General features: G+C 48.5%; 2 protein-coding genes across 2 annotated transcripts; both read left to right on the top strand.

Annotated features, from left to right (window-relative positions):
- Positions 1 to 2,135: 2,135 nt before the first annotated feature.
- On the top strand, positions 2,136 to 3,932 carry BO83DRAFT_405662 (MFS transporter). The gene is made up of 2 exons (XM_025533823.1): positions 2,136 to 3,535; positions 3,589 to 3,932. Exons 1-2 carry the CDS (start codon positions 2,229 to 2,231, stop codon positions 3,878 to 3,880), a joined length of 1,599 nt encoding a protein of 532 aa, XP_025391460.1. The 5' UTR covers positions 2,136 to 2,228; the 3' UTR covers positions 3,881 to 3,932.
- A 1,828-nt stretch (positions 3,933 to 5,760) lies between these two features.
- Positions 5,761 to 15,655, top strand: BO83DRAFT_414334 (uncharacterized protein; the record flags this gene model as incomplete). The annotated part of the gene is made up of 5 exons (XM_025534557.1): positions 5,761 to 6,095; positions 6,147 to 9,408; positions 9,688 to 13,879; positions 13,948 to 14,720; positions 14,777 to 15,655. The coding sequence occupies 5 exons, from the start codon at positions 5,761 to 5,763 to the stop codon at positions 15,515 to 15,517; spliced, it is 9,303 nt and encodes a 3,100-aa protein (XP_025391459.1). The 3' UTR covers positions 15,518 to 15,655.
- Positions 15,656 to 16,311: the final 656 nt, after the last annotated feature.

Here is a 16,311-nt window from a genome sequence, read left to right as displayed (position 1 = left end):
GGAGGAGGTGGAACACCGACAACAATGAAGGTGGAGGGGAAAGTTGCCTATTGTTTCTCTTGAAGGTCCGGCGGGGTAAAGCATTAATATTCTCCAGCCACGATCACAACGCGTCACACACGATTCCAGATCTCATGGAAGAAAGCGAGGGAGAGCAAAATCAATGGCATGGTGATGGGATGAAATCGATTGGAGTACGATCGGCAACTTCACATAATTTTTTCTTTCGAGAATAGGGAAACCTGATGGATCTTTTTGCGCGCGTTTCTTTTTCTTTTGATTGTTTCGTGCAGGCGTTGAAGCCCCCGACTTCAGGCCGCCACTCTTTTTTTCCTCCGGTTGCATGTGATGCACCTGCTGTCTAGCCTGTTCCAGAGGCGGTCAGGAGCTAGCCGGCGTTAGCTCGTTTTACTGCCTGTCACGGGATTGCCGATCCTCGGCTGTCGTCGGCTCCACTGGCGATGTCGGAGATCCCCTTTCTTCATCACAACGTGAAAACGTCATGTTCTCTTGTTAGCGGTGCAGTATATGAAATGCTTATTTGGAATTCTGGGTGATTGGATACCTTTTCTCCGTGTTTTTGCGTTTCTTTGAGAGCTCAGCCCAGCTCAAAAGTGCTAATGAAGTCAGATATGCTTTGTCTCCTTTCTGACTGACATCACTTGAAATATGACCCACATTATCCAACCAGGTGGGTACGTCGCAATGTGGATTGAGCGAAGAATCGGAGATTGACTCGCAAATTCTTTGGCAGTATGTGGGTGCTAATACTCAATTCAATATCTCTTTCATGTTAGGAGATGTATATCCCGCTTAAATATCAAGGGGACAATACTCTTCAAACTCATCAGGAGAGCGCTAGGACCACGTATGCTGAATATCCATTGTATCTTCAGGACAATAGCGTTGCTAGGATGCTGATTGAGGAGTATTATGCGGGTATACCCTTACGTCTGAGGCTCTTTGTCGTCTCAATGTCTCCTTTGAACTCAGCCCATTGCTCAGCCAAGCGACAACTAACTTACTGTCCTTGTTCTTCCTAAACAAAGCTGATAGTACCAAGACTATCAGTAGGAATCAGGGTTGTACCTTCAGAACTCCACGTAATATCAATTCCTTCGTGGCTGTGATCTATCCTAGCCACAAATTCTGTTCAGTCTTGAATAATGCAGTGATACAGCTGGGCACACATGATTGGTGTCGCCTGGGGAACAGAGGATACTACCACTTGTAGATAGTAGAGCAGTTGAACACAGTTTGTCTGCGTCAAAAGCAAAGTCAGTTCACTCATCGCCAAGAGACACTCCTCTGTGCTGCTCGTGGTGCTCGTGGTGCTCGATATAAATTATAGTGAGTAGCAAAGTATATTCTTCGGGAAAAGTCCGGTTGAACTTGAAATCGGCAACAGCAATTCCATCGGTAGGTAAAATGCGGTCTATAGTAAGCATCATCTCTGAAGATATATGTCAGCCGATACTAGTACCCCACACATACCATTGGTATTCAGAAGTAGTTACTCTGCATGCGGGCATTGAGCTGGGGAGGACATCAAGATACCCTTTTTGGATTAGCGTAGTCACAGCCCTTGAAGGCTCAAGACGGAAGAGCCGCGCAGGGACGCATCATGCATAGGTACGGTAGGACTGCTGGAACAAGATGCAAGGTTCTAGTTGATTTGTTAACTGTCAGGGTGCTACAATCATGATGATCTAAGATAAGAACCCCACCAGATTGCTGTCAGCCATTTAGCAGCAAATTCACTTAATCAACCGGATTAACTTTTTCCTCCAATCTAGCCATTGCAAACTACATATTATATTGATGCTTCACAATTTCACACCGTTCCGGGCCCGAAGTTTGAAAATTCTGTCTTATCGGCATGCCGCTCGGAGCAATTTAACACACTCGCGTCCCCTGTCCTGATGTTGTCTATGGTCCCTCGCTGCCACTCCCGACGGATCAGTCTTGCTTCCGACGGGACATGAACTTTCCTCTGCCCCAATGGTCTCCATTTTGGCTCAGCATCAACGAATAGCATTGCTGGGCTACGCAACGGTGGCGACGATGTGGGTCTACGGCAGACATCATAGGGAATGGTATCTTTCTAGATTCTTCATCGAGCAATATCTTCCCTTCATATATAATGTTTGAGGCCCCCAAGCTCGGGCGCTCGGGCGCTCGGCCGCACTCTCACGCCGGAAACGCTGCTTGCTCAGAGGTGACTGAATATGTCGGAATTTGCAGACAACAATCGTTTAGAGCCAATCTTAGATGGGTCGACGCCATATGACTCCGAATCCACACTCAGTCGCGGCGACTTGCAGGAAAAGCCATCGAACCTAAATCATGAGGACCCCGAAGCGCTAACTCGGCTCGAGACAGCCCAATCGGCCGTCAAGCCCCCGTCCGAGCTATGGAAAGAGATAATCTTCATCGCCGTGGTCTGCATGGCTCAATTCATGACACAGGCCGGTCTATGCATGTCCATTGCTCCGGCTCACATCATTGGTGCCAGCTTTGGCACCACCAATGCAGGCCAGCTCAGTTGGTTCGCCGCAGCTTACAGCTTAACTGTCGGAACCTTCATTCTAGTCGCGGGTCGGCTCGGAGACGTCTACGGGCATCGACTCATGTTTATCATCGGATTCTCCTGGTTCGGTCTCTGGTCCCTCCTGGCTGGTTTCAGTGTGTGGTCCAACAAGGTCTTCTTCGACTGCTGTCGAGCTCTGCAAGGAATTGGCCCCGCTATGTTACTCCCGAACGCCATCGCTATTCTCGGACGTGCCTATCCTCCCGGCTTGCGCAAGGAGATGATATTTAGCTGCTTCGGAGCCACAGCACCGGGCGGGTTCATTGTCGGGGGTGTCTTCTCTTCCCTCTTTGCTCAGCTTGTCTGGTGGCCGTGGGCATACTGGGTCATGGGGATGGTGTGCTTTGTGCTGGCCGCGCTCGGTATCCTCGTCATTCCCGTTACTCATCGTCCGAAGTTCACAGACAATATGACAGATTGGTTGCGACTGGATATTCTCGGTGCCATAACCGGTATCTCGGCTCTAGTCTTGATTAACTTTGCCTGGAATCAGGCTGCACTTGTGGGATGGCAGACACCCTACACCTATGCCCTCCTGATTGTTGGATTCGTCTTCTTCGGCGTCTTCGTTCTCGTCGAACGCTCGGCCCCGTGCCCGTTGATCCCGCGATCGGTCCTCTCCGGTGACCTGGCCTGGGTGCTCGGCTGCATTGCGGCGGGTTGGTCTAGCTTCGGAATTATTATCTACTACTTCTACCAGTTCATGGAGGTCATCAAGGGTGACTCGCCACTACTCGCGACCGCTAAATGGTCCGCCGCTGCGCCGTCTGGCGCCGTTGCTGCACTGGTCACCGGTTTCCTGCTGGGAAAGCTACCACCTAGCGTGATCATGTTCTTCGCCATGTGCTTCTTCACTGCTGGACAAGCCATCTTCGCCACGGTCCCTGTACATCAGACATACTGGGCGCAAGCTTTTGTCGTTAGTCTAATCACATCGTGGGGAATGTACGTATCAAGTCCACCCATCCAATTTTGTTACATATACTAACCGATATCAGGGACATGTCCTTCCCATCAGGAACACTCATTCTGAGCAACTCTATGCATCATCACCACCAGGGTCTGGCAGCATCGCTTGTCACAACGACAGTTAATTATTCCATCTCACTGGGACTGGGATTTGCCGGTACTGTGGAGTCGAACGTTAACGATGGCGGGAAGAATCCCTTGAAGGGATACCGCGGAGCACTTTATCTCGGCATAGGACTTGCTGGGTTAGGGTTGGTGACGTCTATCTGCTTCATGTCGGTTAGCTGGAGACGTCATCGTCTCGGGAAGGAGTCGACGTGATGTGGTAATGTTTAACAGTCAAAATAGATGGCGTGGCTTCTAGACTTGTCACTGTGAGCTAGACTTGTCTGCGTTTGTTTTTGAAAAGTGTACTTTGGAGTTCTATACCCTACATAGAGGAGATACTATTTTTACCATCATATCTCAATAATGTCTGCTTTTATTAGAAGAATGCTCTTGTTTATAATACCATAAGCCGTGAGAGAAAGCCCTTGAGTATGCCTGCAACAGGCGAAAGTTCTCTGGTGCCTGGGAGGCAGTCAGGGCGGCGAGGCTGGCGCCGATAACTATGGAGGGAGTTGTTATTGTTGGTTCCGGTGGCAATCCATTGGTAGATGGTTTCCCAAGGCTGATTTCGATCGATGAATGATATGTAGTCGAGCGTGGATATTCAACGCTGCGCCGTGTTGGAAACTAATATCCTATAGGTGGGCGGTGAAAGTTTCGGGCCCGAGACATCATGGATAGTACTTGGCTGTTTGTTGTTCAAAGGCTTGCGAGGCTGCTCGGGCCTGGGCTAATACTCCGCGAACTAGGTTCCTCCCGAGTTGTTTCCCCTCAAGTGTCTCGACCTAATCTATAGGTCACTTAGTCATACTGGATTGGGGATCCTTGCTGCCTGATTGGTATGCGATCGTTCAGGATATTGGCGACATTTCATGAACCAATTGAATATGAGGACACCCTCCAGGATTTGCTGTACCGTTGGCAGAACACGGAAGATGCGTCCAGCCTGTTGAGTCCCCGATCGCGCCTTCCTATCTAAGCGGACACGCGCATCACCTGATCGTAACCTCACAACTGGATTTTAATTTCCTGACATCTTGCCGTTGCTTTAAGCTATCTCAATCATCATAGTTCATACTATAATTGATGACATTCTGACATATTTACATCATGGTGTCTCTGGAAGAAGTCAGCATTCTACAAGTAAATCACATTCTGGCGCTGCAGCTGAGCTGAAAGTGAACTGGAAGTGATTGAGGCGCAGTCGGCGCTACCGCATGCATCGATGGTAAGCATTCATATCCTATCATACTGTCTACCGAGTTGTCGATGCGAGCAGTGGAATGGTTGGCCACTAATCTGATCAGAAAACACCTCACCATAGGCGCTGGCGCTGCAAGGCTGTTGTCGGGAAATACCTTGGTATCCCTTCAGATGCGACGCCCAGACATGCTGATAGGCGAAAGCTTCTCCAGACCATGTGAATGGCGTGGATCGCTTTGTGATGGTGCAATGATGTCCTTCGCCAGCGGCTGGGGCAGTGACTCCCGACCTTACGTACTAGTTAGGATCAATGATTGAGCATGGCCTATCAAAATGAAGTCATAAGTGATATTTGACTAGAAACCCAACAATATCAGTGGAATTGATGACCCTCAGCTACGACATGACGGAACGCCATTCTGTAATGTAGCCGCCTTTCACTCACATGCTCTCAACCCTGATGCATACCAATGAAATGAGGAACACTGGAAAGGTTTTCGGAGGCATTCACTTCCTGTTGATTCACTTGGAGAATGTATACCGACTTTAGCTCAATACTGTTCAACCGTAAAAGGCTATCACGTTGACAACAACTAATATCACACTGCCACGCCACTCTCTACTCTGCCGTTGGCGCCGTGACGCGTCCGTGGCAATATAATCAGACAGGGGTCCCACCATTGCTACCATCAAGATAAGGCTGCATCGGTAGGTGCCGCTGGTATGTCCTGTTAATAGGGTCCTGCTAACAGGGATTGCGCTCCTCGCTCCAGGTGGTGAGTTGGCCCCGTCGCGCCTATTAAAACACTGCCTGTGGTACTCGGGTGCATCTGTTAACAAAGACTCTTATTTTGCGCAGCACCATACTACTATCACCACGCCTCATCAAAATGTCCGTCGCTGAGACTCTTAGGGACGTTTTCAATCATATCGCCTTACCCCCCAAGCTTCCTGGAAAAAAAGACCGGGAGCCAGAAAAGGTAGAACGCGAACTCATAACCCGCTTGCGTTATGCAGTTCAAACCCTCTGCCATGTTGCAGATGACGCTTTGAAGTCTGTCTGGGAGTCAATTATTGCGACACTCGACACATGCAGCGTAGTGAATCAGAATGTAATGGTGAACAAGGGCGCTCTGCTTGACGCACTGGGAGCACTACAGCCAGGGGGAGCTGTCATAGTAAATATCGGAGAGCAGAACGCCGCACTGCTTATCCGGATGCCACAGTAGGTCTGATTCCTGAATATTGCGCGCTATTACTGACCAGTCATTATCAGGAGTGGTGATAATGTGGTCATTGAGGCCTTCGAAACATCACCAAGCGCAGAGCAAACACTCGCCGCCCCGGGAGCACTGCGATGGACATTCCCAGGAACGGCAGCATCGCTGCCTGTCGAAGAGTTTAGAAACCCGGTTCTCCAAGATTCTCTTACAGACTTTCTCGAAAAGACGAGCACAGAACAGCTGGAACGGTTTGCGGCCAAAGCAAGGAAAGCTGGGAAGGAGGTGGTCGAGAGACGCGATACCGTCGACCCAGCCATAGTAACCGAGTTCTTGATAACACTGCTCGAGATTAACGGTAGCCATATATGCCCGCCTGCACTACAGAAACGTGTTAAGGATGATGTATGCTGGCACGATGCTGAACTTCCGTGGCGGCGATGTCCGTTCTGGCTTGTGCTTCGAGTGTCTATCCAAAGATTGCTCTATTTACATCTGGGCAGTGATCTAGGCCGTTTGCAGTACAAGTATCTGCTTTGCATTGTCTTGGCACAATTACTTGAAAATCTCGTTGAAAGCAGAGTATTGGAACCGGGGCAATGGAGCTGGCTGAACACCAAACTGTGCCGTCGACTAGCCAAGCTGCAAACAGAAAGCCAAACTTCCTCAACTGCAGTGAGAGCTTCACATGCCCACCTATCCCGGACCCTAGATCCTATTTGCCAACAGTCTGTCACCGCTGCAAGAATTGCCATTAACGGTGAATGGGAAGCATTTAAAAAGCACACTAAGCGCAAAATACCCCAGTTGCCTCACCATGCGGAGAACAGGGACCTTTATTTGAGTTTGCCCAACAGCATCTCCTATCTTCAGAGAGTCATGAACCTTTCTCGTCCTGCAGTGCGCAGTACTCAGAGTGTGAAGCCAGCCGATTTATCCGGCAATATTGGTGATAATACCGATGATCAATTTGTATCTCTTGCTAAGCAGTACTCTGAAATTGCCATAACAGAGCTTGACATTGAGTTGGGAAAGCAAAAGACGGCAAAGTCAAAGGAAGGAGGCGAAGAGGTGTGCATTGGTATTGCCCACCAGTTGGAACGTTACCTGGAAATTGTAGGACAATCTCACGAGCGAGACCAAGAGCAAATGAGTGTTCTAATTCTTAATGTCCTCGAATTATGGATCGACATGGACAAATGTGCTACAAATGCATACCCTCTGCTCATTGAGTATCATCCAGCTTTTTGTCCCGAGCTGTTGGATGTTCTACTTTTGTCTCGGCTCATTGATTTAGAGCGCCTAAACAAGGTTCAGACATACCTTCAAGGTCGCTGCACTGCAGCTACTAGGGGCAGTATGACAATTTTCACTGATCCATCACCAGGTTGCTTTGCCGATCGTTTTTTGGAACTCCCGATCGGCAGCGACCTGCTTCGGCTGCAAAATATAATCGAGACCGCATCTTCAGGCGCTCGGGATAGAAAGGAGTCAGAGCTGACGAGTGTCAACCAAAAGTTCAAGTCGCTGACGGAGGATAAAGATAATAGCGCTTGTACCCAGCGGAGACACACCGACGGTACCCATGATATCCGAGGATGCCGCCACTGTTATTATATCCGGTGTCGTCGACGTTTACAGATCACTGTTCATGAAGATTACTTGCCAACAGATGATAGATTGTATGAGAAGAGAGCGATTGTCTTTGAGCTAGGGATCCCCAAGGCATTTGCCGCGTACCGAAGTGCGACTTGGACTATCATCAACCGACTTGGACCCCCGAAAAACGCAACAGCCGCAGAGTCACCGCAGGTGATGCTCCAGGGACACACTCCACTTTCTAGCTACATGAAGACGAGATCTAAGGGAGGCATATCTCTTGCATCTCGCACGAAGTCTCATCTGAGCACACATTACAAGTGGAAGGCCTTGCCCGCGTCAACGAGAAGTATTCTACGGCCTTTCGGACTGAATTTTCTGTACTATGATTCTGACCGCCGAATTTGGGCCAATGACAAGCTCGAGCCCCTTACATTTGCGCACCATTTCGTTCTTACCTTGCCCCCAGACCTTCCTTTTGCGGGACTTTACTCGTCCTCTGATTTTGCTCCGTATGGCCCGGGTCCATCTTCTTATGAGGCCATTGCAAAAATGCGCGAATGTCCACCAACAGTGACGGTGCATGAGTTTTTGGCACACCAGAATCTAATGTCTGGAAAGCATAGTCGATGGCTGTCTATCTTGACTGAGCTTGGGTCTTCCAATATCAATATCAGCTCGCTAGATGCAATGACTTTGTTGCGTCACCTTGCTTTGCAAGTTGGTCCTAACTCACAGGATGATGATCCCTTGCGCGTGATACATAGTGTTTTCAAAGATCTTCGGTTTTGTCAGAGGTTAATCGAGCAAGTTGACCAACATGCTTCCATAATAGCCCCAAACTGGCGTGAAGTGACATACATGGAAAGTCTGCTCACCTTGGCTATTCAAGTACACAACCTCGGGTGCCAAGCATCGAGAGTAGAAGCGGAGAATTTGCTACTGAAGATACGCCGCATCACACTGGAATGGATCAACCACCTGCGAATGGAGACCCGGAACGCCTTACAAATTGACGTTGCAGAAAGAGCAGCTCGCTACTGCGTTCTAGCCGCTTTACTGTGTCGACGCACTTTCTTGCCGCTAGCTTATGTCGGTCGCACGCTTGACCCTGGAAGCTTCCAATGCTTTATCGAGGCTACACTGGCAATGCAAGAGAGTGTAGTAGTAGATATGAAGAAGTTTGACCATTTCACACGCAACATCTTAGTGCGTGATATAAAAGCGTCCGTTCGACTTCGGCCAATTATGCAACGTGCGGTTCAGATGCATCCTGGAAGTATCGCATGTGCTATCAACAACGTTTGGCTAAAAAGCAGAGATTATACGCCATGGGAAAGCTTGCCACGACCATATGAGTTGTGGATTACCGCTGAATCTAAGCCTACTGAGCACACAGTACCTCAGGTCTTTCACCTTCATCTTTTGGAAGGTCACTTTCTTGTAGATGGGAGGCCGTTGGGGAAGCTGCCAGCTGACATTCGCGACTCAGAAATACTCAAAGAGCTCTTTGGTAACCAGCGATTGACTGCCTTTCCATCGGATCGGCCTGGCATGAGTTACACTCTGGCGATAAACAAAGAGGGTCATCAAATCCATTTGGGACGTCGAGGTCAAGATCTAGTCATTCAGGCTACTACCGAGGATAGTAGACTGCTGGAACTTGTTCCACGAACAATTTTCGAAAAGGGCCAAATCTCTGACTTGCCTGTACCTTTGGTTCGTGATTGTGTGCACTGGATTGATCTGGGAACTGGGATTATCGAGGCTCGACGTATGCCGAAAATCTGGAGAAGGAGACCTAGCAACTGGTTAATAAACATTCGGACTCGGAGGGCGCATCGTAATGTCTCTACCTTGATCGACCCTCACTCCCAACTAGCCAAGGCCGTCGCCAGTATCTTCCTTCACTTCGAAGAACCTTCGATGCTAACGATCTATCAACCGCTCAGAAAAGCCCTTTCTGTCGAGTTAAAGCGCATGAACCTCAGGTTTTAGGTGAACAAGAAAAGAAGGCTATTGGGATGCCAACAACTGAATGCAGAGATCGATCCCAATCAAGATGCTGGTACCCTTTACGGGCTTGAAAGCATGCTGGTTCTTCGCAACGTCCACAATCGCTCACAGCGCAGCATCATAATACCGCTTGGGACAACTAGTCATCGACGATATGGAATCCATGTGCAAGTCCGGAAACAGAATGATGGTGACTATGGAAGGTACATGATCGACGATGTCCTTGGCCGGGTTCATGGTCCCATTGAGCCGCGTCTATTGTATAACTTGGCACAATTGCACGCGCTTACATCTTTCGTTATTCCCGACCCCCTTACCAATCGAACTGGAACTGAAGAAGCGCTATCAATTCTAGAGTCGGCCTACTCGCTGCCGTGGAGTCCTCTGAGCTCGAACGTCATAGATGTGTTGCATGACATTTCCCATCTCACGCCAAGACGACAGTATTATCCTAAAGGCGTTAAACGCCTGCAACTCGTGAAATGGGACGAAGAATTGACGGCATCAACACAGCATGAGGCATATAGGCTAGCAATTGATTCAATCCTAACCAGGTCTCAGAAACTTTCAAAATTTCAGATCGATGGAACACCCTACCAACCGCAAAACCCCATGAACGAACCACATCTCAGCGAAAGGGCACGCTGGCGCCGATCCTTGTACGAACGCTCGGGTGTGTCGTGTCAGCCCATAAGCAGACCCCCCGATGTTCCATACTTCTCAAGAGCGGGAAACTCCACGCCTACGTGCATCTCTAATGTACGAGAAATTGTGACTCTACTCCGAGAGCGGCCTCCCGTGATTCGAACCACACACAAGCTTGCGGGTATTCTGAAAAAGTGGCCATATATTCGTGGCTTCAACAACACATTTGCTCCGACTTCTATCCAAGATATGCTGTCGTTAGACCTTGCACCTAACTTCGGCATGTTGGTACGCCTTTGCACAGAGTATGAGCCTCAGGATGCATACCGCCTCATGTTCCACCTAGGCCTAATTTCGTATGGCAATGTTGTGAACATGAAAATGGTAAGGGTTTTGGTAGCCTTTTTCATTCTGTCTGATCTGAAAGAACTGGACTTGCCGTCCTATGCTTCCTTTGAAAACTTCCCAGACGATGGCCCCCCTGACGTCGAGACACTGATAACCCTGGCACGGCCCTTTTGCAAGCAGTATCAGAGCCCGGTTGGCCAGAGAAACAAGCTTCAGAAGAATAAGCAAGCAAGGTATACAGACATTGAAGCTGAACGTGCTAACCATGAGACGCAATGCATGGCTGAGAGCCAGTCGTTCGCTTTATCCCTCCTTAAGGAATGGCCTTGTTCTAAACCCTCAAACATCTCTTTCTCGGGCAATCTCTTGGATGTCAACAGTGCTGTTGACGTAGTTAGCCCGGATTGGCTGCGGCGCTATAAGAACCTTCGGCTTTCAGGGCTTGTCAAAAATATTCAGAAAATTCTGAATGTCTATAGTGCACCCGTGAATAATTTTGACGATGCTCCTACAGAAGCTAAGCCTGAGCTGTTTAGGTCGCAGCTAAGAGCCACCCCAAGAGTCAAATTACATTTAGACCAAGACCTCATCCGCAAGCCGGGTCCAGAAGGAGTGTCGAGCTCAAGCTGCCCTCCACAAATGAAAAAGATGGAGACCGCGCACCATCCGAGCTCTACGAAGCATACACCCTTGTCAGTCAGTAAGGAACATACTAAACCAGAGATTATCGAGCTTGAGGAGATAGTGCGCCAAATCGCGAACTCAGGTTGCTCGGTCAGGTCGACCTATGGCCAGGATTTGCAGTTGAGTATTGCTGCACTCCGGAAAAAGAATGAACAGCCAATGGAGCCTCATGAATCAGTGACATCTTATCTGGTGGAAATGGCAAAGTATGATGAAGAGATCGGAAAGGCCCACTCTGTTGTACGCCAGTTTTACCATCAGATATGCGAAAAGCTTTCAGCCGGAGATACCAGAGTCCTTTGGCTGCAACAATGCAATATCTGGCCGTGCATCACCCCGAGAACCATTCTGCAACAGCTTCGAACTACCACATGTGTCGAGTATGGACCAAACATGAAACTGGCGTTAATATCGTACGGCCTTGCAATTGTTAAATTACAGCGCCTGATTCGTATGAAGGAGCTGTTTGCAAAAAGCGACAAAAGCAGGCTTGAACAAGAGCAAAAGTATCCATCTCACGCCATTTGGGATTACTTGAAGTACCCAGACTGGATTCTGCTTGAAATCGATGGAAACATGCAGATTCGCCAAGAGCAAGTAACCGTGGCTCTGGAGATGGTATCTCCCACCTCAGGCTCCAATTCCGTCCTGCAGATGAACATGGGTCAAGGCAAGACTTCGGTTATCATGCCGATGGTCGCATGTGCTTTGGCTGACGGTAGCAATCTTCTCAGGCTCCTAGTGCCGAAAGCACTGACGACGCAAACTGCACAGGTTCTTCAGGGCCGGCTAGGGGGCCTTGTCGGCCGGGAGCTTATGCATATTCCCTTTTCACGGCGCACTCCCACAACCATAGAACTGGTCCGGGAATACCGCTCCCTCCATGAGGAGATTTGTAGCAGAGCAGGAGTCATTCTGAGCATCCCCGAGCACTCGTTGTCCTTCAAATTGAGTGGGTTGCAAAGAGTTTCAGATCTGAAGCTTGTGGAGGCTGCCGAAATGATAGCGATTCAGAATTGGATTGACCATGTTGGCCGTGATGTCCTTGACGAGTGCGACTACACTTTGGCTGTTAAGACACAACTTATCTATCCGAGTGGCCCACAGCTTGCGGTGGATGGACATCCCGATCGTTGGGAGGTGATAATGGCAGTTCTAGGCTTGGTAGCTCAACATGTTCGTGACTTAGCTTCAGCCTTTCCTCAGAGTATCGATCTGGTTGAAAGACCGCTCGCCTCATTTCCACTTGTGTTCCTACTCAGGCGGGATGTGGAGGTTGCACTCAGTGAGCGAATCGTGCACGAGATCTGTTCCGGCTACAGCTCAGTTCTTCCAATTCAGAGCTGGACTGTTGGCGATCAAGATTTCATCAAGCAGTTTATCTCCCGGGAAAATTTGGATGCCTCGGCCACTCAGTGGATAGAAAATCTGTTTCAAGATGCCCCTGGAGCATGCAAGCGAGCATATCTGTTGCGTGGTCTAATTGTTCATCGAATACTTTTGCTGTGCTTGAAGAAGAGATGGAATGTTCAGTACGGACTGCATCCGAGGCGCGATCCGATGGCCGTGCCTTTTCAAGCAAAGGGTATTCCATCAGATTATGCGGAATGGGGCCATCCAGATGTTGCTATCCTGTTTACGTGCCTTTCCTTCTATCAAGAGGGCTTGAGCCAGGAGCAATGCCGTCGATGCCTCCAAGCTGTACTTAAGTCGGATGATCCTGCGACTGAGTACGATCGATGGACACAGACATCAACAGACCTTCCTGAAGTGCTACGACATTGGAATCTCATCAATGTCGATGACCAAGGCCAAGTGACCGAATTTTGGTATCATATGCGCTTATCGATGGTCGTGATCAATTACTTCTTAAGGCATTTTGTCTTCCCCGTTCACGCAAAGCAATTTGCGATCAAGCTTCAGGCTTCGGGCTGGGATGTTCCATTTAACGATTGTAACACAGCCTCTAAACGGACTGGACTTACGACCGGTTTCAGTGGGACCAATGACAATCGCAGACTCCTGCCGTTGACAATTAAGCAACACGATTTGCCGGAACTATTGCACACGAATGCTGAAGTCCTTACTTACCTACTCCAGAGCAGAAACAGGGAGTACAAGCACGCTGTCACAAACGGGAGACGACGATCTGAAGCTGAACTTCTATCCGACTTAGCAGAAAGCAAAATCCGTGTTCTCATAGATGCTGGTGCTTTCATCTTGGAGATGGATAACTTGACTGTGGTCAAGACGTGGCTGGAGGAGGATACGGCACCGCAGGCTGCAGTATACTTTGACACTGACAATAAGCCTTGGGTTTGGTACAGGATCGGGAGAAAATCGCCACTTCTAGCTACCCCATACGCCGATAACCTGCAAGATTGCCTCATTTATCTTGATGAGGCTCATACCAGAGGCACCGACCTCAAGCTTCCTGCTGATGCCAAAGGGGCTTTAACACTGGGCCTTAACCAGACTAAGGATAAGACTGTACAGGGTAGGTTCTTCTTTAATCTCCAGTTTGATATTCCTAATAGTAAAATGCTTGCTAATTACTGTCTATAGCGGCCATGAGGCTTCGTCAGCTTGGCACCACGCAATCTGTTACTTTTATCGCGCCTCCCGAGGTCCATCAAAGTATCTTGGATGTTAATCAGAAGAACCATAACGATAACATTGATTCTTCTAATGTGGTATATTGGCTTCTGTACCAAACGTGCGCAAATAATGCCGAGCTAGAGCCACTATTCCACTCCCAGGGTATTGATTTCTGCCGCCGCATCCAAGCTGCCTCGGAATTCCCAGACTTCGTCCAAAACAAGACGCATCGTGAGAAATACATGGAGATTTTACAGCAACCCGAGCAGCAGACTCTAGAACAGCTGTACAAGCCGCGTGTTTGTGGTTCTAGTGACGAAGAGAGGGGATCACTGGCTGCTTTACCGCCGGCGACCGGAAGGGTGGCTGAATTCCTAGAACAGCTTGACCATAGGCGGAGTGAATCTGATCTCCTGCAGAGCACAATCACCAGCTCAGCTTTGGAAGAGGTTGAACAGGAACGGGAGGTTGCTTACGAAATAGAGGAGGAGAGGGAAATGCAACGCCCTCAGCGATTGAAAGCCTACGGATTCCCTGGGCTACATCCAGCCTTATCCCATTTCGCCAAGACTGGTCAACTGCAAGGCTTCGGAACCGTTACTGCGGCAAGTGTGCTTCATGAAACTCAGTTGTCAAAGAAGTTTGGAATCAAAGGCAGTAGTCTACTGCCTCATTTGCTCGTATCTGTAGAGTTCACAAGGACCATCAATTCGAAACATAAGACAGGCGATGAGTTCACGGTAAGACTGCCATATATAGCGCTTAACGTATCTTCCTCAACTGACATCATCTACAGCGTCCTGTTAATTGGCTACTTTGCAATACAGAAAGTGAGATAGCAGTTGTTATCATTCCCGAAGAGGCAGAAGCATTGATCCCCATTCTGCGTACTTGCGGTACTTCGTCAACGCACCTCATCACATATGCAGCACCGGTTACGAGACGCATGTTGCATTTCGAACGACTTGACTATTATTCAATCCCGCCTCTATCTTCAACACATGCTCTGCCATCATGGTTATCGTTCGAACTTGGGATTCTCGCCGGACGGCTGTACTTCGGATATGCCGAGTACATGGGGATAATGGAACAGTTACAGCTGGGGCCTGACTGGCTAGATGTCAGTAACCTTGCGTCACGAGAGTTGACAAACAAAATGGGTTTCTTGCAAGAATGGCTAGCCCTTCGCCGGCAAGGCCAGGACATTTCTCATACGCCCATGGGCTACATATGCCAGCGGAGGCCTCTTCGTGTTGATCACCCTTTCTTCGCTGAAGTGAATGCACAAAACGGCCCCAGCCATATACTTCGGTCTTCTGGCTACAAGTCTGGAGTGAAGGAGGAGGAATACTACGACAGCGACGAGGACGATATGGGTGGTTATGAAGTAGTTGAAGATGAGAACTTTCAGGATGATCATGAGCAGGAAGATGTTGATGAGGCCAAGTACGACAAGGTCGATGAGTTGAATCACAAGGATATCGAAGATGGCGATGGCTACCAGGATGGCGATGGCGAGGAGAGAAATTGCCAGTGAATGCAAAGAGGGCTACCAATTCAAATCTGTTTTGATCTACCTCAACGGGATATCTATGTCTGCTCCATCTGTGCTGGTCGCAGATAGGATTGCTTTCTTTTGTATCATGACTGGACTAGTTGGCGACCGTGGTTGGGCAATTGATTAACTAGACTAGACTAGAACTGAGACAATATGAGAGCTAATGACAGTGCCGTCAAATAATCTTGCCACGGTTTAAAAGTTGAACTAATAATATGTCCTCCACTATCAATCCTCAAGAGCTTTACACCCCGTACAAATTATGTATACTACTCCCAGTCAACCTCACTGCAATAAGAAACTCCGAACAACCAACAAAACATACTATCGATCATTTGTCCAATCTAATATCCCCTCTCAGACCCCCCCCGTACTCAGCTCACCGTCCATCTCTACGGAATCCAGTCAAGGTATTCTGTCCCCTTCTATCTTCCAAACAAAACAGAAAACAAGGCAGCTAACTTACTAATTCCTTCTAGAACATCATATCTACAGCTCTGTTCGTTTCTATCTTCAATACCCGCGCGACACACCTAAGAGCACACAGTCCGGTCCCGTCCGTTGATCCAGAAATAGTCAACTCGAAAGTGGGAGGACAGCATGACGGAGCTTTCAATGATATCGATGATACTATGTTGGATGACTAGTAATTAAAATAAATGAATATCTTAAATAAAAATATTACTGTTTTTAGATATATTGAAAAGAACATATACTATTGGATGGATTATAATCCATTTTACTTTAACAAGTTTTGTTACTAGGCTTTTGTT

Source organism: Aspergillus eucalypticola (assembly GCF_003184535.1).
Source record: "Aspergillus eucalypticola CBS 122712 chromosome Unknown BO83scaffold_4, whole genome shotgun sequence".
Classification (NCBI taxonomy): Eukaryota; Fungi; Ascomycota; class Eurotiomycetes; order Eurotiales; family Aspergillaceae; genus Aspergillus; species Aspergillus eucalypticola.
This window is presented reverse-complemented; position numbering and strand designations above follow the sequence as displayed.

Coding starts and splice junctions, on each gene's coding strand:
- BO83DRAFT_405662 (XM_025533823.1), top strand. CDS start 2,229: ATGTCGGAATTTGCAGACAACAATCGTTTAGAGCCAATCTTAGATGGG. Junction 3,536..3,588: donor CTAATCACATCGTGGGGAAT/GTACGTATCAAG, acceptor AACCGATATCAG/GGACATGTCCTTCCCATCAG.